This window comes from Sorex araneus, chromosome 3, assembly GCF_027595985.1.
Source record: "Sorex araneus isolate mSorAra2 chromosome 3, mSorAra2.pri, whole genome shotgun sequence".
NCBI lineage: Eukaryota > Metazoa > Chordata > Mammalia > Eulipotyphla > Soricidae > Sorex > Sorex araneus.
Window position 1 is genome coordinate 216,655,893 of NC_073304.1, and position 27,617 is coordinate 216,683,509.

The 27,617-nt window shown below is 53.2% G+C and overlaps 1 protein-coding gene across 2 annotated transcripts in view; it reads right to left on the reverse strand.

The window, feature by feature from the left end:
* PLXDC1 (plexin domain containing 1) overlaps positions 1 to 27,617 on the reverse strand; it is a 61,496-nt gene that overhangs the window by 15,263 nt on the left and 18,616 nt on the right. For both annotated transcript variants that reach the window (XM_055132553.1, XM_055132554.1), the window contains exons 3-9: positions 25,074 to 25,217; positions 24,722 to 24,791; positions 24,179 to 24,301; positions 23,064 to 23,182; positions 21,998 to 22,097; positions 8,811 to 8,906; positions 4,910 to 4,991 (exon numbers count right to left, since the gene is read on the reverse strand). In XM_055132553.1, coding sequence (XP_054988528.1) covers positions 4,910 to 4,991; positions 8,811 to 8,906; positions 21,998 to 22,097; positions 23,064 to 23,182; positions 24,179 to 24,301; positions 24,722 to 24,791; positions 25,074 to 25,217 — 734 coding nt within the window. The remainder of the gene's footprint in view (positions 1 to 4,909; positions 4,992 to 8,810; positions 8,907 to 21,997; positions 22,098 to 23,063; positions 23,183 to 24,178; positions 24,302 to 24,721; positions 24,792 to 25,073; positions 25,218 to 27,617) is intronic.

The window sequence follows — 27,617 nt, forward strand, 5'->3', positions numbered from 1 at the left end:
CGGCCCCATGCCAGAGGCAGCCTTTGCGGGCACCGTGGGCTGAAGGCCGGCAGCTGCCACAGGGAGTGAAGGTCTCCGACCAGTCTCAGCCCAAGTCAGGAAGGGGGTGCTCTGGGAAGCTGCCGAGGGGACAGCGGACAGACAGGGGGTAGGGAGGACGTGGGGGGCACACAGAGAACCCACATGGTGATTGGAAGCAGCTGTTGGTGGGAGAACCCACAGCGGCCAGGGCCGCTCCCTTGGCCCTGAACTCAGCTCTCAGTCAGAGCAGCGGCGGCTGGCAAGGAGGAGCCCACCACGGGGTGAGGCCAGGCCCCTGGGCATGTGGGGACGGGTGGTTCCCAGCACTGCGTCAGCGTGGCCTGCCCTGAAACAGAGCCTCTCCACTCTGCGGCCGGCCTAACAACAGCAAAGGCAGTGTCCACACGCCCTCCCTCAGTAAACCACCATGGCCACACCCGCCCTCCCCAGACCCACCAGCCCTCAATAAACCACCACGCTCCCTGGCTTTGGCATCTGCATTCAGCGAGAGAGGGGACGTGGGCGTCTGCGCAAGGGCTCAGCTCTCATCTGCCGGCTCCGCTCTCCCTGCATGCTGAGTCAGGCGCTGGCAGCCCGCGCCCCCAGGATTCCAGGGCTCCTCCAAGCTCCTCCGGAACATCTCTCTGATGACAGTGGCTCTCAACGCTCTCAGTCTGGCGCTCTCTAGGCCTTCAGGCCCGAACACTTTGCGAAACTATGGCTCGGCTCGATTGGAGTTCAACTAACAGTGGGTCCTCACACCGAATGCAGAGGTCAGCCCACTGCACAGGGAAAACAAACTGATGCCCTGAGAGAGCTGCTGGGAAGAAGACATGGGAGGCACTCAGGGATCACTCCTGGAGGTGCTCAGGGACCATGTGGGATGCTGGGGATCGAGCCAGGGCGGCTGCATGCAAGGCAAGCGCCCTATCCACTACGCTTCCGCTCCGGCTCCTCGAATGAATTTTCAATTTCGGCTCTTGGGAGGTTTCGGCCTATAAGGTTAGTCTCGGGAGGGCCAGAGTGATAGCACAAGGGAAGAGGGCGTTTGCCTTGCATGCAACCAAACTGGGTTCGATCCCCAGTTTCCCATATGGTCCCTTGAGTACCGCCAGGAGGGATCCCTGAGTGCAGAGCCAGGAGTGACTCCTGAGCATCGCCGGGTGTGACCCAAAAAGCCAAAAAAAAAAGGTTAGTCTTGCAATAGGGTTGGGATTAGGATGAGGGTTAGGGTTAAGGTTAGCGATGAAGTTGGATGACAGTTTAGGTTTGGCAGTTCCCAAAGTTCAAAATGAAAGCTCACACTTGGGAGATTGTTCAATTTAGGTTAATTGTTAAATTCAGGCTTTGGCTAGAGTAAGGTTGTATGGGGTTAAGGCTGGGCAGTGGGTTAGGGGTAGGGTTCGTGTGAGAATTATTTTATACATTTGCTATGTATAAAGTTGAGAGTGAAAGTTAGGAATGAGGAACGGAGTGATAGTACAGCAGGTAAGTCTTGGTCTGGCACACATTCGACCCGGGTTCAATCCCTCAAATCCCATATGGTCTCCCAAGCCAACATGGAATGATTCCTGAGTGCAGAGCCAGTAGTCAACCCTGAGCAGTCCCAGGTGTGGCTTGGGGAAAAAAAATGTAGGGGCTGATTGTTCAATTTAAGGTAATTGATATGTTTAGGCCTGATTCAAATTAGGGGTAGGGTTAAGATTAGCAGTAGGATCAAGGGTTAGGGCTGGGTGAGGATTACGGATCAGGTATGGCTATTTTTGAAATTGAAAATAAAATTTAATTCTAGGGCTATTGTAATTTAACCTAATTGCTAAGTTTAGCCTAGGTTAGAGAAAGATTGGTAGATTGGTAGGGTTTGGGTTGCGGTTACTATTAGGTTTGTATGAGAGTTAGGGTACACTTCAGCAATGTTTTAACTTGAGAGTGAAAGTTAAGTGTAGGCCAGTTGTTCAGTTTGGCTAAGTGGTAGGTTTCAGCCAAGCTTGACTAAGGTGCATCCAGGTTTAGGGTTAGGATTAACATTAGGGTTAGGGGTAGGGTTAGAGGAGCACTAAGGTTCAGGTTTAGCAGTTTTCTTTTTATTTTTTTTAAAATAAATTTATTTATTGAATTACCGTGAGAGCAGTTACAAAGCTTTCGGGTTTAGTCTCGGTCATACAATGATGAAACACCCGTCCCTTCACCAGTGCACATTTTCCACCACCAAAAACCCCAGTATACCCCCATCCCACATCCTCCCCCTATCTGTGTGGTAGATGATTTCAACATTACTCTCTCTCTCTACTTTGATTACATTCAATATTTCGACACCAGACCCACCATTAGTATTTGGGATTTTACCCCAGACTCAGATCTGCCAGAAAGGCAACATTAGACAATTTGTATTCTATTGTGGATTATAAATAGCATATGATGTCGTGTGGCCACTATCGTAGCCATGCGATTTTGGAACTCTGAAATTTTAATAATTAAATCTGGAGGGCTTTCTGCCAAAAGCCACTAGGTTTCAAGATTTGTTTCTGAGTCTCTGGGATCACGGCTTAAGCTGCTTGATCAGTAGCCAGAGGGCCCATTCCTGGGCGGCGACTCGGGGTCAGGTTTAGCAGTTTGCAAAGTTGAAAATTAAAGCTAGGGGCTGGAATGGTAGTACAACAGGTAGGACATTTGCCTTGCATGTGGCCGACCCAGGTTTGATCCCCAGCATCCCATATGGTCCCCCAAGCACCACCAGAAGTAATTATTGAGTGCAGAGCCAGGAGTAACCCCTGTGCATCGTCTGGTGTGACCCCCCAACAAAAAAAAAAAGAAAATTAAAGTTAACAGTAGAACAATTGTTTAATTTAGGCTAATTGTTAAGTTTTGGCCTATGCTATAGTATGCTATGGTTAGTATACAGTTAGGGTTGGGGTTGGGGTTGGAGTTGGGGTTCATGTGATATTAAGGGTATACATTTGGCATGTATACAGTTGACAATGGAAGTTTGGTGTAGGGGGATTATTCAATTTAGGCTAATTGGTAGGTTTTGGCTTAGCTTGGGTAAGGATAGTCTAGAGTTAGGTTAAGGTTAAGTGAGGATTTGGATAAGAATTGACTATTTTCAAGGTTGAACATGAAAGTTAATTCTAGGACTATTGTTAAATTTAACTTCATTGTTAAGCTTAGGCATAGTCTAGGGTTTAGATTGGTATAATTTTAGGGTTGTGGTTAGGATTCGGGCTCAGGATAGTATGAGAATTACGATATACTTTGGGCCTGAGTGATAGTTCAATGGGTAAGGTGTTTGACTTGCATGAGGCTGACCTAGGTTCGATCCCTGGCATTCCGGCATTCCATATGGTCCCCTGAGTACTACCAGGAGTATTCCTAAGTGCAAAGCCAGGAGTAACACCTGAGCATCGCCAAGTGTGACCCAAAAAGCCAAAAACAAAAAAACAAAAGAGAGAGTTGCAGTATACTTTCGGCATTGTTTAAAGTTGTGAGTGAAAGTTAAGTGTAGGGTGATTGTTTAGTTTGAGCTAATTGATAGTTTTGGCCTAGGTTGGGTAGAGATATTCCAGGGGGGATTAGCATCATGCTTACTGTGCAAGTGCTTTCTGAATAAGGCCCAACCAAAAAATGAATGAAAAATCAACTGGGTCATGAACCTGAAGGGCTTCTGGTGGTGCTCACCCATTTTGCATTTTCTGAGTGAAAAGGAATCCTGAGGGGCCAGAATGATAGAATGGCGGTAAGACACTCACATGCGGATGACCTAGGTTTGACCCCCAGTATCACATGTGGTCCCCTAAACCCCACCAGGAATAAGCCCTTAGCACCACCAGTTGTGGCTCAAAATGGAAAAAAATTTTAAAAAAAAGAAAGAAAATAAATCATGAAGGATAGAGTGATGGCATAGCATAGGAGGGAGGGTACTTGTCTTGCATGCAGCCAACCCGGGTCCAATCCCTGGCACTGCATAGGGATCCCTGAGTGGAAAATGTCTAAGAATCCCCACTCTAGACTCTCAAAGAACCACCTAGGCCGTGAGTCAGGCCTTGGCGACACTCCTGCTGTAGGAATTAGGAATTAGGAAGGAGCAGAGGAAGGCTGACAGTGCCCACGGTACACAGAGCCTCTGGGACTCACATTTTCAAGATCATCTTCAAGTCCATATTCATGGGCCTTCCCACTCTCAGGAGAGCCTAATGTCCCACAGGGGGGAATAAATTTTTTTTTGCCTCCTCCTGCCGTTTATTTATCTTGGACAGGAGAACAGGGCTCTAATTCTGAGTTTAATCTGTGAGGAAATGATTTCAGAACAAGGAGTGGAAGATGAGCCGTAGTTAGGAACTTTATCCCTGAACTTGAATCTCCTCCAGAATTTTGTTTCCCAGACCAAGCAAACGTGACTCCATAGCCTTTCCACAGATGGTTGAAATTTCCACACCCCTGGCTTTTAGGAAACCTTGCTGCAGCCTGAGAAAGATTTGGAGGTGGTGTTTGGGGGCTCTGGGGTGCTCCCCTCTACATGAGATGAGCCAGCACATGCCCAAATGGCTGCAGGTGAGGCATGGACTTCAGAGTTCACATCCAGGTTGCTGGGCTGGGTGGGGGGAGCTTTGCGATGGGCCCGAAGAATCTACCTTTGAATGTGAGTCTAGGTTGACTCTGAGACACCCCCAACTGTGGCCCCTTCTGAGAAGCCCTTCCCTGGGGTGAATGAATGCTGCTGACCTTGACCACGGGCACAGACCTCAGGGAGAAGCACCTGGTGTGATTTTCCTGCCCTAGGGGTCAGTGTGGACTGGCCAGGGACCCCCTTAGGCTGGCAACAAGGCTCGAGGCAGGAGGTAGCCTGGATCCCCCGGTCTCTTCCCTCCCCAGGCCCCACCGGGGCACCCACCTTTGCAGGACGTGGCACCAGCTGCAGTTGAAGGTGAGGTCGGAGGACAGGCAGGCGTCACAGCTCCGATGCTGCAAACAGGCTGCAAGAGAGAAGTTGGGGGGGTGGGGAGCTGCAGCAAGGCTCCCTATAGTGGAGCCCCCAGGAACCCTGGATCCCTCCGGATTCTGGTGAAAGATGAAGCCTCAGTTTCCCTTGCCAACTGCTGCAAGCAGCTCTGTTTGAATGTCCCCATCTTACATTTTAAACAGCCCTATGAGTCCCTGCACGCTGAGGAAATGTACAGGCCCCTGAGACAGGAAGCTCCCAGGCCCCCAGGTCTTGGGCTCACCAGGCAGTGAGAGATTAACGCGCAACTCCTGGGCAGAGGGTCAGATAAATAACCTAAAAGCCTTTAAATGAGTAGAAAAACCTCACCAAATGCACAGGATGTTATTCTTAGCAGCACAAAAGGCCCAAATTAACCATAGGGCTTCCCCACTTCTAAGACAAAAAAGAATCCCCACTTCTTTGTAACAACAATCTTGTTACTTAATAAGAGACACAAGGAACCCTCAGAGTGATGTACAGCAAGGAGGGCACTTGCCCTGCGCCTGACAGACCCCAGTTCAGTCCCCAGCCCTTCATATGGACATCGGAGCCCCAAGGAATAAAACCAAACATGAAAAAACAAGAAGTCAAATTTTTCATTTAAAAACACCTACACAGAGACGATCTCCGGACCCCACCCAGGCTGAAGGCCATATCCTGAGCAGCTCCGAGGGGGCGGGGAGGGGGACTCACCCACTCCCAACAGAACTCCAGCAACCAAAAACCTCCAGAACTCAATCGCCACCATGCTCACTGATGATTTCTACAGGCTCAGACTAGCCTCATCTGTTGAGTGAATCTGCTGAAAAACTCAGGCATGCGAGTTTTGTGACCAAACTCTCCAGGCTTGCACGAAGCAGGGAATGGGCCACCTCCTCCCATCTCCCTGTTCTTCTGGGAGTCTGGCAGTCACATCCAATAACTGCCTCTGACGCCATATAAGCTCATTAACGGCCATGATCCAGAGACTCACAAATAAATCTCAGGGGAGAGCAACAAGCTGCAGACATGCCTCGGGACCCCAAAGTCACCGTCCAGCTAAAAATTTAACTCCAGATGTATCAGCCTATATAAAATTTTGGAATTTGTGTGGTATTTGCAGCCACGAAACATCTTATATTCTTTTTTCTTTCTTACATTCTACACCACTGATATGCCAGGAGCAGCATATCACATTGTATGGGGTGTAAAGCAGAAGGCATCTGATCTATATTAAAAAATATATTTATATCATGTATAAATATATATTTATTATACATAATTATATATTAATATATTAGCACACAGGCTCAACCTGTAACAGTATGTTACTAAATGTCTAATACAAGGGTTTAATGGCTCCAGGCTGAGATACAACAATCTTCACACACTTTCTTCTAAGGAAATTTTGATCATTTTTAACAGATTATTCATAACAGGCAATACAAAATAAATTATTTAGGGCCTGCTATCGGGGTAGGCTTGGGGGTGGTGGGAAAATTGGAAATAGTGGTGGTGGGAAGGTATAATGGTGGTGGTATTAGTGTTGGAATATTGAGTGTAATAAATACAACAACTTTATAAAAATAAAATTTAGGGGCTGGAGCAATAGCACAGCGGGTAGGGCGTTTGCCTTGCACGCGGCCAACCCGGGTTCGATTCCCAGCATCCCATATGGTCCCCTGAGCACCGCCAGGAGTAACTCCTGAGTGCAAAGCCAGGAGGTAACCCCTGTGCATTGCTGGGTGTGACCCAAAAAGCAAAAAAAAAAAAATTTTAAAAAAAACACTTACACAAAGACTCCTTACTTTGACTTAGTCCTATGCTAAGTTCCTCCTAGGAGGGAAAGTTTCTTTCTCTTAGACTTTTATAAACTTTTCCAACTCTCAGTCTGAGCATTTTTATGATTCAATATTTTCATTCTTGAAAGACCTAATGACCCTGAGGCCCAGGGACAAGCACAGGGACCCACGGCCACTGCTCCTACATCAATCACCCACAGCCTCCCATTCGCAGGGACCCGCCAGGTCACGGACTCCACCCTTTCCTTCCTGCGTCACCCTGGCTGTCCTGAGCTGGTACTGGAGGTCAGCAGGAGGGGAGGAGTCACATAAACTCTCCCTGTGTCGGGGAGACGTCTTGGTGACAGCGAGCCAGCTTTAGGGCTGTGGAGGAAGGACTGACTGTAGGTTGTCTGGGGTCCCTTTGTCACCAGGCCTTTGTGGCCCAGCAAGGTAGATAGAAAACTAGATAGGACAGGCCAGCTTGAAGCTGAGCGAGTGCACTAAGACTGTTTTGTTTGTTTGTTCGTTTGTTTGGGAGCTGTACCCAGCAGTGTTCAGAGTTTACTCCTCCCTATACTCAGGGATCCATCCTAGCCGTGCTCCAGGGACAAAAGGGAGTGCTCTTGAAGCAGGGTCGGCTCTGCGCAAGGCAAGCACCCTATCCAATGTACTGTCTCTGTCTCCTCTATGACTTTTTGTTTCTTGGTGTACCTGGGGCTGTCAGCACAAGTCTGACTTCGACCAGCAATTAAGTGTTTATTGAATCCGCAGGTAGATTCTCTTGTTTGTCCCACAGTCCCGGGAAACACACTCTCACAGAGCCAAAAGGCAGCTCTAACTTGAAACTCAGTCCATCCAAGCCAGGGCCTGAGCTCTGAGCCTTGTGGTCTCACTGTGAAGGTCCTTGCCCCAGCTCCCAGCCTCACTCCTTCTGGCCACTTTGGAGTGTGGGGTCCTGGACATCGGCCTAGCCTCTGGAAGGATCCTGGGTGGGTCCACAGGTAAATGAGAACATCTGGCAGTTTTCTCAGGGCAAATCCAACAACCTCACAGTCTTTTTCTTTCTTTCTTTTTTTTTTTTCTTTTTAGGTCACACCCAGCAATGCTCAGGGGTTACTCCTGGCTTTGCACTCAGGAATTACTCCTGGCACTGCTTGGGGGACCATATGGGATGCGGGGGATCGAACCCGGGTCGGCCGCATGCAAGGCAAATGCCCTACCCGCTGTGCTATCACTCCAGCCCCAACCTCACAGTCTTGTTAGCATTGTCCTCCATCTCACAAGCTGCACCCACATGGGCCCAAGGCCTGGGCGGTCACCCCAACCCACAACTCTGCACGCTCTGTCAAACGGCCAGAATGCAAGCTAGTAAATGCTCATATAAGTCCTTGGAGGGAGGAGAAGTGGCTTCTGTGCACAGACAGTGCCCGGTAATGCATTCCCAGGGGAGATAGTCCGGAAGTTAAGGTGCTTGCCTTGCACACAGATCAGATCCCCAATCAGATCCCCCACTTATGGTCTCTCAAACACAGAGCCAGGAGTGACCCCTAAGCACAGCCTGATGTGGCCCGACTCCTGACACTCAAATAAAAAAAATCTACCACCAGGCCTGCTTCCTCCTCTCCCTTTCTCCCCCTCCATGCCCTGCCCAGACCTTGTAAAGCACCCCAAGACTGGGCTCCACACAGCCCTGGGGTGCCTCCAACTGTGGCAGTGGGGTGCAGAGTCGGGAGATGGTCTCTTTCCTCTCTGCCTTGGGCCTCTCCCTTCTCAGGGAAATGGGACAATCAGCTCCCTTCTGGCTGCTCTTTCCGAGGGGCTGAGTGGGAGTTCTCGGGGTATCTCTGTCCTGGGCTCCAAGGATGTGTGAGAACTAGAAACGTGTCCTCATCTGTGCTTCCTGTGGGCCCCACTCCCCTCTGTTGGGAGGGAGGGGAGGGCAAGCTGAGGTGATGGGTGCCCCGGGGCCAGTGGGCAGCTGTTTCACTCCAGGCCCTTTCTAGGAGGACCAACTGCCCCCCACATCAGCATGAAACAACCCTGCTTACTCGGCAACGGGGTGAACTCCACAGCCGATATGCTGGTCACCTTGCTGGGGTCCAGCTCCACACGGTGATACTCAAAGATGGTTCTCCGCCGAGACTCTGCAACAGAAGAGCCAGGTCAGGAGCGGCTCCTGAGGGGGAAGGGCCAGGACCTGGGAAGACCGGTAGTGGACAGACCGGTGTAGCTGTCTGGTACACTGAGAAGGCCACAGAGAACTGAAAAGACCCTGGGGAAGGCCGCGGACAGCAGGAAGGAAAACTTCAAGTTAGGAATCAAGTTAGGAATCAGACCTCGGTCCAGGAGTCCGGAGTCAGTCAGGGCAGGATGGGGGGAGACTGCCCTGACTTGTATTATAAGCAGGTGACGGTCCCCAAGGAGGATGCCTGTGTCTCCACTGTGCTCTGATCTCCCTTTTTCTCGCCCACTCACCCCTCCAGTCCAGCTTGAAGGCCACTTCCTTGCAGCATCTCCCCAGGGCCAGCACCCTCTATCGCCGACTCTAGCCACTTGCCCTCCTCCCAGTGTGCTGTCCCCACCCTGTGGCCATAGGGTCCTGGGCCTTCTGAGATCTAAGAGACATGGGTTGCAACATCAGTGGGAATTGATTCAACTGGAATTGTTGAGGAAAGGACTTTCCGGGCAACCTGAGATGCTCTGAGATTTCCCCCCTATCACCCGCCCCACCCGTGAACCATAGCCAGGAGTTGGCGTCCTTCTGTTGGTCCAGGCAGTCACCTGTGCACTGGGCTGTACGAGTGAATTTCCCCAGAATGGGGGAGGGTCACTTAGAGATGATTTCTTTCCAGCAACACCCTTCTTTCTTTCCAGAAACACCCTTCTTTCTTCTGGAAACAGCAGTACCTTTGGGGGAACCATCTCAGCCCCTTCCTACATGTGGTCTGTATTGGGGCTGCCCTCTTCTACCCTGGCCACACATGATTGACCCAGGCTGGGCACCTTGTGAAGCCAGACCAATTAGAGCCCATCCCTGGGCTGATCACCTGTTACCAAGAGGCTATTTTGTGCTTAGTAATGATGTTGAGAGGATGCGGGTGGGGAGTGGTAGAAGGACTTGCTGCCAGTGTATGAGGAAGACCAAGGAAGGGGTCTATCACTGGCTGGCAGAGAGGCAAGTAATGCCATGGCATCCCAGTCTCTCCAGGGCTCAGCTCTTCCTTTGATTCTTTGTGTGACACTGATATCCCCCATGCACCCTTTTTCTGCTTAAACTCATATATTTGGACCTTTGTTACAATGGAAATTGATGTAATGTATCTTTGATTTTATACTGGTTGTACAACATGTACTCTATGACTGCACTTATGGGTGGAAAATTTTAGAGAAGACCACTCTGGCTGCACTTGTGATAAATTTCCCTGTTCTAGCCAAGAAATGCTGATTTTTGGAAACTCCTGGTAGCCATGGTGATAAGACATCATGGTATAAGTGCATCCCTGCTTTGCTACGTGATGAACATGAATTAGAATGACAAGCTTGCAGTAATGCCCTATAAAAACAGGTTCTTAGACCCCTGGGGTTGGTCTAAGGTTTCGTGTACTTTGCCTAATCTAGACCAACCAGTGAATAAAACCTCCTTGTTCTCCCACCATACAACTTGGTCTTGGGGCCCCAGAGTGATAGTACTACGGGTACGGTGCCTGCCTTTTACAATGCCGACCCAGGTGCGATCCCTGGCACCCCATAAGTTCCCCTGAGCCTCACCAGGAGTAATCCCTGAGTACAGAGCTGGGAGTCAGTCCTGAGCACCTGAGTTGCCCCAAAATCACAACAAAAAAATAGTTTGGTTTTGGTGTGCTTGTTTAAGTGAATACTGGTTACACTTTAAAAAATATTTCAGGGGCCTGGTCTCTCATTCTGGGCAACTCAGAGAAGGGAACACCAAGTAAAATGTGGTCGGAGGTCATGCAGGGGAAGGGTGATGCGTGCCGAATATACACTAGAGACTGAACACAATGGCCACTCAACACACTTATTGCAAACCACAACACCTAATCAGAGAGAGAGCTCAAAAGGGAATACCCTGCCATAGTGGCAGTGTGGGGTGGGGGGAGACGGGACTGGGGAGGGTGGGAGAGATGCTGGGTTTACTGGTGGTAGAGAATGGCCACTGGTGAAGGGATGGGTTCTCGAACTTTGTATGGTGGAAACATGAGCACAAAAATGTATAAATCTGTAACTGTACCCTCACATTGATTCACTAATTAAAAATAAATAAATTATTTTAAAAATAATAAAAATTAAAATTAAAAAAAATATTTCAGGGGCTGGAGGGATAGCACAGTGGGTAGGGCGTTTGCCTTGCACGCGGCCAACCCAGGTTCAAATCCCAGCATCCCATATGGTCCCCTGAGCACCGCCAAGGGTAATTCCTGAGTGCAGAGCCAGGAGTAACCCCTGTGCTACTTTTTGGTGTGACCCAAAAAGCAAAAAAATAAAATAATAAAATAAATAAATAAATAATATTTCAGGGCCTGGAAAATGGTTCCAAGGGCTGTAATACACACAGCGGAAGCCCTGAGTTTGATCCCTAGTACTACGTGGTCCTCTGGCTGCTACCCAGTCCTGTCCAGAACATGACCCCAAGAAAGGAACTGCGTGTGGGCCATGCATTCAGGAGCCCTGGGTTCAACCCCTATTACCTTCCGGGCCCCTGAGTTCCCTGTTCCCCAAGCACAGGGCCAGGAGCAACCCCGAGCACTACCAGGTGTGATCCCCCCCAAAAGGAAAAAAAGTAGAAATGATGGCAATGCTGGAGAAATAGTACAGTGGGGCAGGGCACTTGTCTTGCACACATTTTCTGTTCTGTTTTGTTTTGGGGGCCTTATCCAGACATGCTCAGCAGTTACTCGTGGTTCTGCACTCAGGAATTATTCCTGTCCATGCACGTGGGACTGTATAGGGTTCTGGGAATCAAACTTGGGTTGGCCGTGTGCAAAGCCAACTCCTTACTTACTGTACTGTTCCTCTAATCCTACCTTGCACATAACTGACCCAGGTTTAATCCCAGCACTATATATTGAGTCCCAAGCCCCACCAGGAGTGACCCTTGAGTGCAGAGTCAGGAAGAAACCCTAAGCACTGAGCACTGCCAGGTATTGACCAAAACCGAAACTGGAACAAAACAAAAAAGTAGAAACAATGGTGGACAAAGCCAGAGGGTGCATAAACAGAAAAAGTTCAGTAACTTATTAAAACTTCAGCCGCTGCCCAAAGGAAAGGGCCTCTCCTTCCTGGCGCATCCCAGATTATAGCCTTTCTCAGGAGGGTGGTTCCAGGACCTCAGAGCAAGAGACGAGGCTCCCAGGATCCCCCACCCACCACTGGAACAGACTTTGGGAAGCATCAGGCAGAAGGAAGTGAATGGGTATCCGCCATGGGAGTCAGGATTGAGGTATAAACGCAGACTCAAGCTTGTCAAAGGAACTGATTCTTTCGGGGATAGACACAAGAGTGACAGGCAGCGGGTGTAGGAATCCGAGATCCTGCACCCCAGAATCTATCCAGGTATGTTAGGGAGCAGAGAGGGAGACTGACTTACAGTTAGACCAACAGAGATGGCCAGAACCAGGCCAGGACCAGGGGCCGCGGCTCAGGGGTGGAACACCTGCCTTGCATAGGTGAGGCCACAAGTGGGATCCTCCAAACCACCTCACATCACCTGGTATCATCCCCCAGCACTGCTGTTGTGATCCCAGGGGCTACAAGTCTGGGCTCTGGACATCACAACATGATGGTGACAACAACTGGGACACAAGCAAGGGGCCGGGAGACAGCACAGTGGTTGGCACCTGCTTTACAGAATCAGGACCTGAGTTCACTGAGTGGTTTGTTTGTCTTTGTTTGTTTGTTTGTTAGGGGGTGTGGGAGGTTTGGGTCACACTCCACTGTGCTCAGAAGTTACTCCTGACCCTGTGTTCATTGATCACTCCTGGCAGTGATCTGGGGACAGAAGGGGTACCAGGAATCAAACGCAGATCAGCCGCATGCAAGCCAAGCACCTGAGCCCCCGTACCATCTCCCCAGACACTCAGGACCTGAGCTCGAACCCTGGTAGCACATGACCCCACGTAGACCACTGAGCATAGCCGTGGAGGATGCTGAGTACGGCCGGGGTGATCCAGGTGGTCCCAGCACTACAAGGCCTGGGCACTGAGCCACACCTGGTTGGCCAAGTATTTCTGGGAGTGGGTCCCAGTTTCCCCTGAACACTGCTTAGGAGGCAAATAGTAAAATGATTTCCCAACTCAGCCCCACCTGCCGGGTAGGGGAATTCGGGGGTTCCGGCGGGGGGGGGGGGTGGGAAACACAAACTGTGGAAAAGGATTTGGCTCATTTCAGCGGCCAGCTTGTACTTGTTTGAGTGCGTAGCTTGGGGAATCACTTTGTTTTTCTGCAATGAGTTATTTGCCTTTGGACGCTTTTACCCACATCTGGGCCCCGCCCGTCTGGGGATGATGCCGTCCATCTGTGTGACCGACAGACCCTTCCGAAACCCGCCCTGGTTTGGGCATTTTGAGACGCTCTGTCCTGGGCTTCCACTCACCCAAGGGTCTGACAGCCTAGGCCCACGCGTGGGAAGTTGTGCCCAGGCCAGACCTGTGAAAGGGTCTTAAGGGAGGGGCGGTTTCCCGGGCTGGTTTCTTTCAACCTCAAGCATCAGCGGGAGAGAGCCAGGCTGATGAGAAGTCAGAAAACTTCCTCCCAAACGAGGAGTTCTGATGGAAAGTGTTTAGGATGGGGGGCTTGAGAAACAGTCTACCTTCATGGTTTGCTTTTTGTGGTTGTTGCTATTGCTGTTATTTAGTCAATAATCATGATTTGCACCCTCACAGGAAACCCCCAAAGGTGAAAAAAAAACAATGAGAGCCCTCACCCCAGAAACTGTCAGCCCAGGAGAAAAGGGAAGAGGAAACCACTGGAACTTAAGCAAAATAGAAAATGAAGGGCCAAGGGGCTCAGGTGATCGTACAGTGGGTAGGGTGCTTCGGCACTCCCACAAGTTCCCTGGCATCCCATAAGTCCCCTGAGCCCACCAGGGGTGATTCATGAACATCACTGGGGGTGGCCCCCAAACCAAGAATGAGTACGTTTTTAAAATGGGGGGACAAAGCCAAGAGGGAAAAACAAGAAGGAAAACATGGAAAGAGGAGAGGCTGGAGTTAAGGCACTTGCCTTCCATGACATCGATCTGGGTTCAATCTCCGGCATCCCATAGGATCCCCCAAGCAACGCCAGGAGGAATTTCTGAGTGTAGAGCCAGGAGTAATCCCTGAGCATTGCCAGGTGTAAACCCCAAAAGCCAAAAAAAAAAAAAAAAAAACCCACAACTGAGGCTGGAGCAATAGTACAGCGGGTAGGGCGTTTGCCTTGCAACGCGGCCGACCCAGGTTCGAATCCCAGCATCCCATATGGTCCCCTGAGCACCGCCAGGAGTAATTCCTGAGTGTAGAACCAGGAGTAACCCCTGTGCATCGCCAGGTGTGACCCAAAAAGAAAAAAAAAACACAATAAAACATGGAAAGAGAAGAAGGTCTTTCCAGATGGATAAATAACTCTAATAAATGGGGGCTGGAGAGATAGCACAGCGGGTAGGGCGTTTGCCTTGCATGCGGCTGACCAGGGTTCAAATCCCAGCATCCCATATGGTCCCCTGAGCACAGCCAGGGGTAATTCCTGAGTGCAGAGCCAGGAGTAACCCCTGTGCATCGCCAGGTGTGACCCAAAAAGCAAAAAGATAAAAAATAAATAAAAAATAACTCTAATAAATAATGCTTTAAAGCACCCAGAGAGGCAAAAAGATAAAAGGGACCTATCGTACACACACACACATACACACACACACACACACACACACATACACACACACACCTTGGCTGCCCCTTCCTACCCTGCCCTTCTGCGGTCAGTTCTCAGCCTGGCCCTCTCCCACCCTGGCCGCGCAGCCAGCCCAGAGGTCCAGCGCAAGCCTCTGACACATTTCTGGATTCATCCAGTCTAGCTTTGGCTTTTAGAGCAAAGGAAAGTTCTAGTAAAGGAGAAGGTTCCAGCATGTTGGGGCCTGGTGCGGGGCAGGCTGCTTCCAGAGCTCCAGCAGGAAACCTTCACGCAGGATCCTCTGACCCAGTCTCTGCCACTTCTGACGTGGGCTGCGCTAAAACTGCTTTCACATGGGCGGTGAACTGAAGAGTTTCTTAAGCAAAGAAAGGATATGAAAGTGACTTCTGGGGACCCCTCCAGCCCAGGAAGGAGCATCTCAGCCACTCTGCAAGTTTCATCTCCCATCTCCTGTTGGTGGAGCCTTTTCTCTCCATCACAGACACTCCGCAGACTCTCTGTGCCACCTCACCATATACCCACGCCTGAAGAGTCACTGGAGTCAGGAGTAAGGGTCAGAAAAACAGTCCTGGGGCTGGAGCAATAGCGGGTAGAGCATTTGCCTTGCACGCAGCCGACCCGGGTTCAATTCCCAGCATCCCATAGGGTCCCCTGAGCACCGCCAGGAGTAATTCCTGAGTGCAGAGCCAGAAGTAACCCCTATGCAACTCTGGGTGTGACCCAAAAAAGCAAAAAAAAAAAAAGAAGAAGAAGAAAAGAAAGAAAAACAGTCTTGGGGGCTGAAGAGATAGTGGGGTATTTACCCTGCACACAGCCAACTTGGGTTCGATCCCCTGCGCTCCATATGGTTCCCAAGGGCCCCACCAGGAGTGATCCCTGAGAGCAGAGCCAAGAGTAACATTCGAGCATAGCAGTGTGTGTGGCCCCAAAACAACAAAACAAAACAAAAAAGGAAAATCCAGTCAGGCTAAGGAGAGAACTAAGGCTTGGTCTGCCTGCCCATGTTCCCTGGCGCCACCCTCCTGAGAAAAGCTATAATCTGGGGTGTACCAGGAAGGAGAGGCCCCTTCCTTGGGGCTGATGGAGGGAAGAAATGATGTTGCCCACTGTTAAAAGGGTTGAGTGGGGGGCATCTTCTACAAGGAGCTGCACCCCACAGATGCAGGCCCCAGCTGCCCTGCCCAGGTTCGGAGAATTCAGGGCGCACAGACCAGGGTGGCCTGGAAAGGGAGTGGTGGGTGTGGCAGGAAGGTTTGGAGATGCACCCAGAAAGGCAGGTGCTCCCCATGACACAGGACCTGGAACGCCACCCCCAGGATTTCCACTGAATGCTGGAGGCAATGCAGGAGGGAGCGGAGAGAGGCCCGCAGAGTCTGAGGGTGACGACTGCTGGGGTGTCCTGGCTCCTGATGTCTCAGGTGGGCTCTGCTTCCTCCCCCACTCTTCATCCCGCCTTCCTGTCTCCCTGGCTTCTGCTGAGATCCTCTTTCTCTCCAGAACCACAGAGGAGCCCCAGAAGCAGCTGCCCCCAGGGAATCTGACTTCCTCTGATTCACCCTCATTCAACAGCTGGATCCAAACCCACTTTCTGAGACTCTACACGCTCAGGGCTCTGGGGGAGGCTGCAGGGCACAGACCAGGCCCTGTCTTGAAGGCTGGTGATGCCTGGGTTGGGATTCGGTGAGAGTGGGAGCAGAGGTGCAAGGATTCTCCGAAAAGGCAGCTGGACTATATTTGGGCTGTGGGTGTTCGGGGAACAGAGTGGAAAGAGGTAGGTCAGACTCGGGAAATCTCAGTGGTGAACCTTGGAATTAAAAAAAAAGGGGGGGGGGCTGGAGTGATAGCACAGTGGGTAGGGCATTTGCCTTACAAGCAGCCGACCTGAGTCCAATTCCCAGCATCCCATATGGTCCCCTGAGCACCGCCAGGGAGTGATTCCTGAGTGCAGAGCCAGGAGTAACCCCTGTGCATCGCCAGGTGTGACCCAAAAAGAAAAAAAAAAACAGGTCCTGACCCCAAGCCAGGCTGTTTTCACCGGGGCAACTTGGTGGGGGCGGGAGGGGGCGCGGATTGAATTTCCCTCCCCACCCCAAAAGAACCCCAGCAGCCAAAAGCCTCCAGAACCCATGCTCAAGGCTATTCTCCACAGGCTCGGACAAGCCTCATTTACCAGGGAACCTGCAGGAAAATCCAGGTATGCAGGACCTGTGACTGAGATCTCCAAGCTCTCTCAGAACGGGACTGAGCTGGGACTCCTCCCCTCCTGGCTCCCCAGTTTTCCAGTAGCTTGGCAGTCACACTCACAAACTGCCTCTGGCCGCCACATAATCTCATCAACAGTCAAGATCCAGAGACTATGAAATAAAGCTTCCAGAAGAGAGTGACACAGATTGTCGTGGGCGCGTGGCGCAACTTCTTATACTCTAGCCCACTGATGTACCAAAAAGTTTGTTTGGGTTTAACATACATGTTTGTAATCTCTTATACAAGGGCTTAAATGACTCCAAGATAAAATACAACAATCTTCATACACTTTCCTCTTATGTTGGTGGGAAGGTTCACAGTGGTGGTATTGGTATCTGAATATTATCTGTAATGAACTATTATGAACAACTTTATAAAAATAAAATAAAATTTTAAAAAAATAGAGGCAGAAGCATGTGGGAGCTCTTGGAAACAGACACTCCCCACCCCCGCGTTAGGCTCCCGAAGGGCCAGGAGCCTCCATAGGCAGGGGAGGGCAACTGTGAGGGACTCAGGACCCGGTAAGGCTGCATGTTGCTTTCTGATGCACAGAAGCTCAGAAGCGTCATGTACTCGCTGTGGAAGGCGGCGGGAGAGGGCGGACACAGACGCGGCCGTCAGAAGATGAAACTGGGCTGTACCTGCTCAGCAGAGTTATGAGAAGGGGCCACTGCAGCCACGGAGCAGGTTCCTGTGTGCCTACTTTCAGAATCTAGAACCCAGGAGATGGGGGCGCAAAGGGGCATCAGAGGAAGGAGTGGGAGTTACACACAGAGCAACAAGTTATTCAGAATGGAGGGGGGCTTTCTCCCCAACAGTGCTCAGGGTTCTCCATGAACCGTTTCCAGCAATGTTCAGTCATCTGGATGGTTCTATGCTCAGGCCGGGCCTTGTAGGACCCAGCAGGGACTCCCTGGAGATGAATGGGGTGGGGTGGGGGCAGGAGGGGGTGCATCCAGGGTCATTCCTAGCTGAGGGGTCCATGCAGTGTCAGGGATAAAACCTGGACAATTGTACATGCAAGGCATGTACCCCTGACCTCAAACTATCCCCCAGTCCCTTAAACAAGAAGCTACAAACCAACCAGAGGGAAAGCACGGCACTATTCTAACAATTGGCACAGCCCCAGAGGGGTGCCCTGGGTCTGCTCTCAGGGAAGAAGTGGCCTTAAGGGATATCGTGCTTTCACAAGGCTCACGGAGCCAGGGGAGATGTGACTGAGGGTAGAAGGAGGAGCCTCCATGCCAGAATGGCTCCAAACACAAACAGCAGAGCTCAAAGCATCTGCCTCCATGGTTGAAAAACTGACACAAGGACTCCTCTAGGACAGAAGCAGCAGGAGGGAAGTTTCCAGGAGTGTTGGGGAGGAGAGGAGGGCAGGGAAGATGGAGGTGTGTCATGGGCATACAGCTAAGGGGGCCCTAGGTATGTTCTTCCAGGGAATAATACAGATTAGGAAGAGGTTCCCTAGCCCTGGAGTGGCCCAAGGGCCTACAGACCACACCCCTTTGAAACATAAGGGTTCCTGAGCTCTCTGAAAGGAGAAACCGAGGCAGCAAACAGAAGCAGGAATCCAAGGCCACCCCCCAGAGAAGGGCGGACCCCTCAGAGAAGGAGAAGCTACAAAGAATGTGAGATTATGAAGGGACGGCAACCGCAAGGCTTTCCTGTGACAACACCCAGATTAGTTTTTCTGTATATAAAACCCCCCAAAGGGAAGAAACCAAAACATTTGGGAGAATTGTCTAAAGGCTTCATGTGAGGCTTGCTGGTCAAGCCCCTGTTCTCCCCTGAGTGCATATTTCGCATCTTTTTTTTGGGGGGGGGTCACACCCAGCGATGCTCAGGGGTTACTCCTGGCTCATGCACTCAGGAATCACTCCTGGCGGTGCTTGGGGAACCATAAGGGATGCTGGGAATCAAACCGGGTTGGCCACATGCAAGGCAAACGCCCTACCCGCTGTCCTATCGCTCCAGCCCCACATTTCGCATCTTTGTCTCTAGTTTCTTGACTTGCTGGAGAAGAAGCCAGTATTCTCTCTTAAACTCATATTTCTTTCTTTCACTACCCCTCACATCTTTTTAAATAAGTTTCACTAAAAACTCTCTTGCTTTATCATTTTGCTTCCTCCTGAAATTCTTTTCTGCTAGAGGGAAGACGATGAACCTGGACGGCCGGTGCTGAGTTTGGGACTGACCTGAGCCAGGCCAAGTGTGTCCTGAGCACTGGTGGCTGAGCAGAGAAGCGGGAGAACTCTCTTCTCCAACCTACCTCCTTCACTCCCCATGTCACCCAGCCACCAGCAATAACAGATGGGATGGCTGTCAGGGCCAGGTGGCACGCATGGGGCATCTGTGGGTGTCTTGTGGGGACTCGGTATACGGAGTGTCATGGACTGGCGTGGGGGGCACCTGGTTATAACCACGAGGCATCAGACTGTGCCCCTGGAGGAGACAAGGCAGGGGGACCCCAGGTCAGGGCCGAGGAGAAAGGACTGGAGGGTGACGCGTGGGCCTGACTCCTCCCTCTCACACAGGCCAGGCCTGGGCCACAGCCTCCAGCACCGCATGGGCGGGAGGAACCATCTGGAACCAAACCCTCTGCTGACCACATCTGCAGCTCAGCGGCGGGCGGGCGTTTTGCCCTCCAGCCCACTAGAAATATTCTCCTTTCCCCCCTAGAACCACAGTCTGGGAACCACCCTGGCTATGCTGATGGCTGAATTAGTCCCAAGAGAACCAGCAAAGAGTCGACGCCCCCCCAAAAAAAATCCAGAAGCATTCGCCGATCAGATGCCCACCCCTCCCCTCTCCCAAACACTCCAACTTGCTTTCCTCTGCCTCCTCCCTCAGTGCTCAGGAGTGTTGGGGGGCACGGGGTGAGTACCCGGGGTCATGCTTGGCAGCTGAGGTACATGTGGGGTGAAGGCTATGTCTGTGTGCATAGCCAGGCATGCTGGGAAGGCAGCTCTGGGGAAGAAGGCAAGAAGAGAAAGGAAGAAGGTGGGGGACCAGGAGGATGAAAGGGCTGGAACATTTCTGAAAGAAGAGAAGAGCTTCCCACTTCTTTTTTGGAGCTGGATGGGAACAAATCAGATCCCAGTGACCAGCCCCCCCGCCCTTGACCCTGAGTGCTGCCCCATCACACCCTGTGGATCTCGGCGTGTACCGCTGTCCCCTCAAAACCCAGAGTGAGGGGCTGGAGCGATAGCACAGCGGGTAGGGCGTCTGCCTTGCATGTGGCTGACCCGGGTTCGAATCCCAGCATCCCATATGGTCCCCTGAGCACCACCAGGGGTAATTACTGAGTGCATGAGCCAGAAATGACCCCTGTGAATTGCCGGGTGTGATCCAAAAAGCAAAAAAAAAAAAAAACCAGAGTGACTTGAGGTTAGTCACTTGCCAAATCCAAACTCAGGCTTCCAGTTGAGCCCCTAACAAATTCTACCACTCACCTGGCCCTAGAAGTTCCCGGATAAAGATTTAGGACAAGAGCTCTGGTCCTATAGGAGGGCTTTAGGGGGGGGGGCGGGCTACACCTGGCAGTGCTCAGTGCTATTCCTGCCTTGGTGCTCCAGGGTAGCTGCCGGTAAACCTTCCCTCCTGTACTGTCTCTCCAGCCCGAGCCCTGCCCCTTGGATCTCTGTCCAGGACAGGGAACCTGCTCAAACGGTGAACCCCTTTATGCTGTGTCTCTATAACTTTGACAGATCCCAGAACAAGGAGGCCTTGAGCACAGCAGGGACTCAGAGCGCATGTGGTGACTGGACCCCACCATCAACGAAGGACACGAGGGACCACAGAGTCCCCTAAGGAAGGTACTGGGCCAGCCCCCACGCGCTCCCGCTAACCCAGCCTGCACAGTGCACTCTCTTCCCTGCGGCCCCAAGTCTCAACTAGCATTGGGGGGCCTAGAGAAGAGCAGACAGGGTCCCCACACCTTCTAGGGGTCTCTACAGCTGGCCGTAATAGTCACTCTCACATGGCTCTGGGCAGGAGTTGAGAGCCGCGGGCAGCCTGCCCACAGGCCCAGCCCACAGCGGGTGAGCAGGCAGGTAGAAGACCCCAAAAAGGGGAGCAAAGAGGAAGCACAGCAGCTGGGGCCTGGTTTTGCCCCAGGACAGCCTGTTTCAACCCCTGACACCGCAGATGGTCCCCTGAGCCCTACCAGAAATCACGCCTGAACATAGAGCCAGAGTAAGCCCTGAGCTCAGCTGGGTATGACCCCAAGCCAGAGAGACAGAGACAGAGGCATAGAGAGAAAGGGCTGGGGTCTCCTAAGATAGCTGAACAAAAGGATGCCCTGGGAGGAAGCAGGTCCCCGCACCGGAGAGATGCTGCTGACGCGTGGTTGGTGGGACAGAGCCGGGACACACTGACTCCAGCTCCCTGACTCCTGAGCCCTGGGGGTCACCTCTGTCACCGGGCAGGGGAGTGGGGGGTGCAGGGGCAGGTGCGGCTGTGCTCTGGGAGGACTTGAAACCTGCATTTGGGCCGGGGATGTGACACCATGGCTTTGCCTGGGTGAGGCCCCAGTTGGGCGGGGCAGGGCGGGGTACAGTCTCCAGAACCACAAACAAAAGCCCTGATCTGAGGTTGGTGGAGATCTTCCTGACAAAGCAGATGCTTTTTGGAAGGGTCCTGGGATTCCCCCACACACTACCCCTGGCTTCACACCAAGATCCCTGCCTCTCCCCACTCCACCTATAAGCTGGAGACTGAACTGGGGAAAACAGTTTCACGCAGAAATACTGGAGGTCCAGGGGTCCAAAATGATAGTCCAGAGGGGAGGGCGTTTGACTTGCACGCGGCCCATCAAGATTTGATCCTGGGTATCTCATATGGTCCCCCAGCACCACCAGGAGTAATTCCTGAGTGCAGAGCCAGGAGTAACCCCTGAGCATCACCAGGTGTGACCCCCAAAGCCAAACAACAACAACAACAAAAGAAATACTGGAGGTCCTGGTGCCCCTTCCCTCCACTCCCACTCAACTCTCTGCCACCCAGGCACCAACACTGCCACACACACACTGCCCCTGCCCCCACCAGGGTCAGCTGGAGCTGTGTCTGGTGGTCCCTGGGCACCTACCTGGCACGCCAGGGGCAGGGTTGAGAAGCATGAAGGCGTCTGAGAGGCCTGTCTTGACCGGGTGCTGGGACGAGCTGATCTCCAGGACAGACATAGGGATCTGCAGGAGGAAAGATAAGGTGCCCTGGACCCCCGCACACAACTCTCCGGGGCCAGCCCAGAGTCCCCTGCGAGTGCTCAGAGGCACCTCCAGTCCCTGGGACCCCCATCCCCGAAGGTGCTGTCTCCATCCGCACATCTGACCTCGTTTCACATCTGAGTGAAATCTAGGGGCCACCCTCAGCACCTCCTTTCCTTCCCTCCAAGTCCTGCTGTGTAACAGCTCACTGTACACAAATCTCTCCCACCTTCCCCTCTCCCGCCACCTTATTCCACCTCCACAGGTGTGTCTCCCTCCTGGACGCCTTCCCAGCATCTCTAGGCACCTCCCACCACAATCCTTCAGCTTGCGGCCAGAGCAGACCGTTTCTCGATGGTGGCCCCTCTAAGTACGTAAGCCATCTCTCCAGCACCCAAAGAGACCTTTGTCCAAGGCAATGTGGTTGTACCGCTGCCCTGTCTTGTTCCTCCCTCGCTCCCCTCCTGCCAGGCTGTATCTTTCGGACTAGACACATGCTTTGCCCACAGATCCACAGGGCCTTTGCACATGCTTTTCTTCACTCTGCTTGTGTGACTGGTTCACATAGGACAGGTCCCAACTCTTTTTTTTTTTTTTTTTGCAGGGTCTGGGAATCCTGCAGATTCTGACTCGGTTTTTTTGTTTTTTGTTTTGTTTTGTTTTGAAGGGTCTGGGATCTAACCTAGTGCCTCCCACTGGGCAGGTCCTTGGCCACAGACCCACATCCTCAGAGCAGATTCTGACTCTTCCGAGGGACAGCTCTTGTGACCCCGTTCAGGTTGAGTACCCCATGGGGCTTTCCAGGACCGGCATTGTACTTGGGAGTCCTTGTCACAGCAGCGAGCATACACTCATCCCTGCGGTGCCCGGCTCTCTCGTGACTGGCCTCACGGGCTCAGCAGGGCTGGGCCTGCACAGCCCACGAGCCGGACAGCTGGGCTCACGCACCTCTTTGTAGCCGAACACAATGCGGCCGTCCCGGTGCAGGGCTGCCTGGAAGGTGAAGCTGCCCCTGTCCTCCCGGCCATGGAGGTACACGTGGTCCCACTGGACGATAAAGACAGTTCCTGGAGAGAAGAGCGAGAGCAGCTGCAGAAGGGCCCCGAGGCACTAGCAGGACCCGGCCCCAGGGGAGCTGGCGGCCTGCAGACCTGCCTGGAGGTCGGAGCTGGGCAGCCCAAACACTGAGCCTGGGCTTCAGCCCCAGCACCCCGAGACACAGTGCTTGACCCCCTCATGCTTGCCTATTGTGACCCCTGGGGAAGGAAAAGGGGAAGAAATAGGAGAATTGTCTGTTCTTGGGGGAGAAGGAGCAGGAATGAGGGCATTTGAGGGAAAACCTAACTAGTATCAGAAACAAGAAAGGGAACCCAGAATAGGTCCTGGGGGTGAGGCAAGTGCGTTGCATGTGGGACAGTGGACCCTGATTTCATCCCCCCCACACACACACAGCTCCCCGAGCACCTCCAGTTGTGCCCCCACTCAAAAAATAAAAAACATCCAGGGCTGGAGAGATAACACAGCCGGTAGGGCGTTTGTCTTGCACGTGGCCGACCCAGGTTCGATTCCCAGCATCCTATATGGTCCCCTGAGCACTGCCAGGAGTAATTCCTGAGTGCAGAGCCAGGAGTAACCCCTGTGCATCGCCGGATGTGACCCAAAAAGGAAAAAAAAAATCCCTCTTCCTGGGCTTGGAGAGACGGTACCGTGGGTAGGTGCTCGCCTCGCATGTGGGCAGCTCAGCTTCAGAGAGCCCCCCCAGGAGTGATTCTCGAGCGCAGAGCCAGAAGTAAGCCCCTGAGCACCCCCAGGTTTAGCCCCGCAAAACAAACAAAAGGGCCTAGTCCTTCTGTTGGAGGTGGGACACACGGCTTATTTCCCCTCCGCACTCCCACCTGGGGGGTCTTCTCAGCTTCTGCTCAGCAGCAGCCCTTGGGCCTCATCACAGAGGAGGGGGCTGCCATGATGTGTGACTGTGGGCAAGCCCCTGACCTCTCTGGACCCGGGGCTCCTCTAGAGGAGCCCAGCACGGGGGGGACATGGACACCGAGTGCTGGCCTCACCGTTGTCAAAGTAGGCGACCGTGGAGTTGTCTGAGTAGCCGGGGTTGAAATTGGCCATCAGAGGGGCCACGTACTGAGTGGCCGTGAGCATCCGGTGGATGATGTCCCCCATGAAGATGAAGCCTGGAAGGAGAGAGGAGCAGGGGGTGGTGCCCTTGCTCGCTCGCTGCCCGGCGCAGAGACAGCCACGGCGCTGGGGACCCTGTGGCTGGTGTGCAGGGAGCAGGCGCAGCCCAGGCCAGAAACGTCCTCCTGGCCCCTCTGGGGGACACAGCTCCCCTCCTCAGCCTGGGCCTGAAACTCTCTCACTCATCCTGTCGGTAGGGAGCTCACCCCAGGACTCCAGACGCTTCCCTCCACCCCCACATTAGACGGGGAACCACGCATGCGCACATGCACGACAGGCAGGAGGGGGCTGATCTTCCACCTGAGAGCGGATTCCCAAGAGAGCCCCAAGTAGATGCCTCCCCATCCATGGTCTGTCTCCATGGACCCTCCCTCTCGGGCTAAGCTCACAGACCCTACGCCCCCAGGCGGCCTTACCTCCGGTTGCTATGGTGATCTGCCTCAGAGGGTGCCCATAGAAGGGGAAATCAAAGGACAAGACCACTCTCTGCAGGGGACAGGAGAAGGTCAGCAGTGCGGAGCTGAGGTCCCGAGGCTGGGCGCCCTCTGCACAGCGCCATGCTTGTCTGGGCAGGGGAGGGGGCAGGTGTGCCCGGAGCAGGTGCCCACGACCACACCCCAGCTCTGACAAGCCCCTCCCCGAGTTCCCTGGATGCTCCCCCAGACCACACACCCCAGATCACTGCATGCCCCCACCCAGCCGAGGTGGGCTGGCGCCCAGCATCCCCTCCCTCCAGCTCAAGGCAGCACCTCCCGGCCGGACACTCACCGAGGCCTGCCAGTGAGAGTTCGAGAGGATTCTGTGAATCTTCACATGGCTCCGGTTGGCCGCGGCCATGTCCACCCACAGCTCCCGGCTGCGGGGCTCCCTGGGGCCGTAGAGACGGGACACGTAGTAGTTGTGGTTGTCTTCCTGCCGCCACCAAGACAAAGGCCATGGGGCTATGAGGCGCTGTGCGCGCAGCCTCCCGAGACTGCTGGGGGCAGGAGTCACGGGGCTCCCAGGGGGCTGGGCTTGTGACCCCACACAACTGGAAGGGTCTAGGAGCCCCGGGGGCCCCCTGACTCCAGACAGTTCAACCCCCCGCTTTGCTGGGGTGGGACGACACATTCAAAGGTGCTCAGGGCTCACTCCTGACTCTCTGCTCAGGGGTCACTCCTGGCAGTGCACGGGGGACCATATATGGTATTCGGGACCAGAGCCAGGTGAGCCGTATGCAAGGTAAGTGCTCTGACCCCCGATACCTCCCGAGCCCCTCCGTTTCTGACTCTTAGTCAAATCCCAATGGCTCTGTCAGCCAAGTCCACACCCATTGGCACCCAGCTCACCCACCTTTGCAGACAGGCCCCAGGCCCCTCAGAGCCCACCCGAGACAGAGCTCAGTGCGGGGAGACCCCACAGGACCCTGTCCTCAGCAAGCTCTCAGGAGCAGCCTGGCTAGGAGCTGGAGGGAAGAGAAGCAGAGAGAGAAACCCCTGCTTTCAAGGAGGAGGCAGCTTCTTGAACTTGGGGAATGGCTAGTCTGATGCAGGAGGTAGGGGCCACCCTGCGCCTGTCCCCCACCCAAGACAGAACACACAGACACTCCAGTGGCGAGAGAAGCCAGAGCTCAGATGCAGTCTCCGGGGGTGGGGAAAGGGAAAGGAGACACAGGGACTTTCTTTCCCTTTTTTTTCTTTTTTTGGGGGGCCACACCTGATAGTGCTCAGGGCTTACTCCTGGTTCTGAGCTTAGGAATTAGTCCTGGCGGTGTTCAGGGGACCACATGGAGTGACCAGGATTGAGCCCAGGCGGGCTGCATGCAAAGGCCAGTTCCCAACCCATTGCAATATCTGGCCCACCAGACTCCAGCTACCAGGGTGTGCCGGTAGGTGCCATGAAGAGCCTGCCAGGGGGCAGTGCGCTGGGTCCTCTGTCCCCACCTCTCCTGCAGCAGATCCAGGACCAGGCCTCAGAAGATGGGGAGGTGGGTGGCAGACAGTACCCAAAGGCCAGGGAGGGGATGAGGTGGGAGCCCCCTCCAGGAGTTCCTGCCAAAAGGGAGGGCAGCAGGTGCCCGCAGACATGGGGCTGCTGCCCCATGAGGACCCCCAGGCATCAAGGGTCACTCATCAGGCTGCCCACTGGCTGTGGCCGCATGTTCCCTGTCAACCCGCCAGCTGCCCAGCCAGCCTTTGTGCTGACCACAGCGTGAGCAGATTCAGCTCTTCTGACAGGTGATACACTTGGGGGGTTGGGGATGGTGGCGGGGGGGAGAAGGAACAAAGAAATATGATGGGGCAGAGGAATGTGCAGCCCCGGGGCCCACCCTCCACCCACCGTTAGCCTCATAGATGCAAGCCTAAGGGCACAGCCTGGGCCCCCGCCATCTAGGGCATCCCTGCCCGAGACTGCAACTTCAGTCCACCTGGAGCCAGCCCCTTCCTCCTCAGCAACCTTGGGAATCATACACCCCTACACACACATATCAAGCACACAAGTACACACACACATATCGAGAGTGCATACACACACATGCATGTACTGAGCGTGTGTGTATACATGTACACACATATGCATTGAGCATATACTCACACATTGGCCACACACATATTGAGCACACACACATCGACCACTTACACACATTGAGCACACATGTACAAACACACATCTGTCTGGCACGCACACACCCGTACACACTCCCGGATAGTCATGGCCCTGTCTGAACGCGTCCACCCGGCACCTGCGCCCCCTTTGACCTGAGATGCCCTGCCCACTCCACCACCCTCCAAAGCACCCCCCAGCCCACTCCTCCACCTTCAAGGATCCCCTCAAACATCAGCTTCTTTTATTAGATTTTTATTTCAGGGGGGCCTTCCTCAGCTGTCTTAGGAGACCAGGAGGTCACCCCGGAGATATTCAGGCAACCGAGCCAGACCCGGCAGTTCTCAGGGGGGGTCTCCAGAGTTACATTTGGGTGTGCAAGGACCAAACTCAGCCCTATGTACATGCAGGGCATGTACCCCTGAGCCCTGAGCCCCGAGACAGTTTACTCACCTCCCCCCTCCACCGTGAACCCTCTCAGGATGACCTCCATTTCTTGAGATGTCCCCCACGGTTCACAGGAGTGACTTCTCTGAACTCTTGGTGAGAGCACAAGGTCTGCCTTTTTGTCTGTGCTTTGGGTCACCATCTGTGGCCACACCATGGTAGCAAGTTGTGCTCAGGCGGGGCTACTTGTGACTCGGTGGACCATATGGTGGAACCTATTTCTCACCCATGGAAAGCATGTACTGCAGCCCTTCGAGCCATTGCAAGTCACTTAAACAGCCA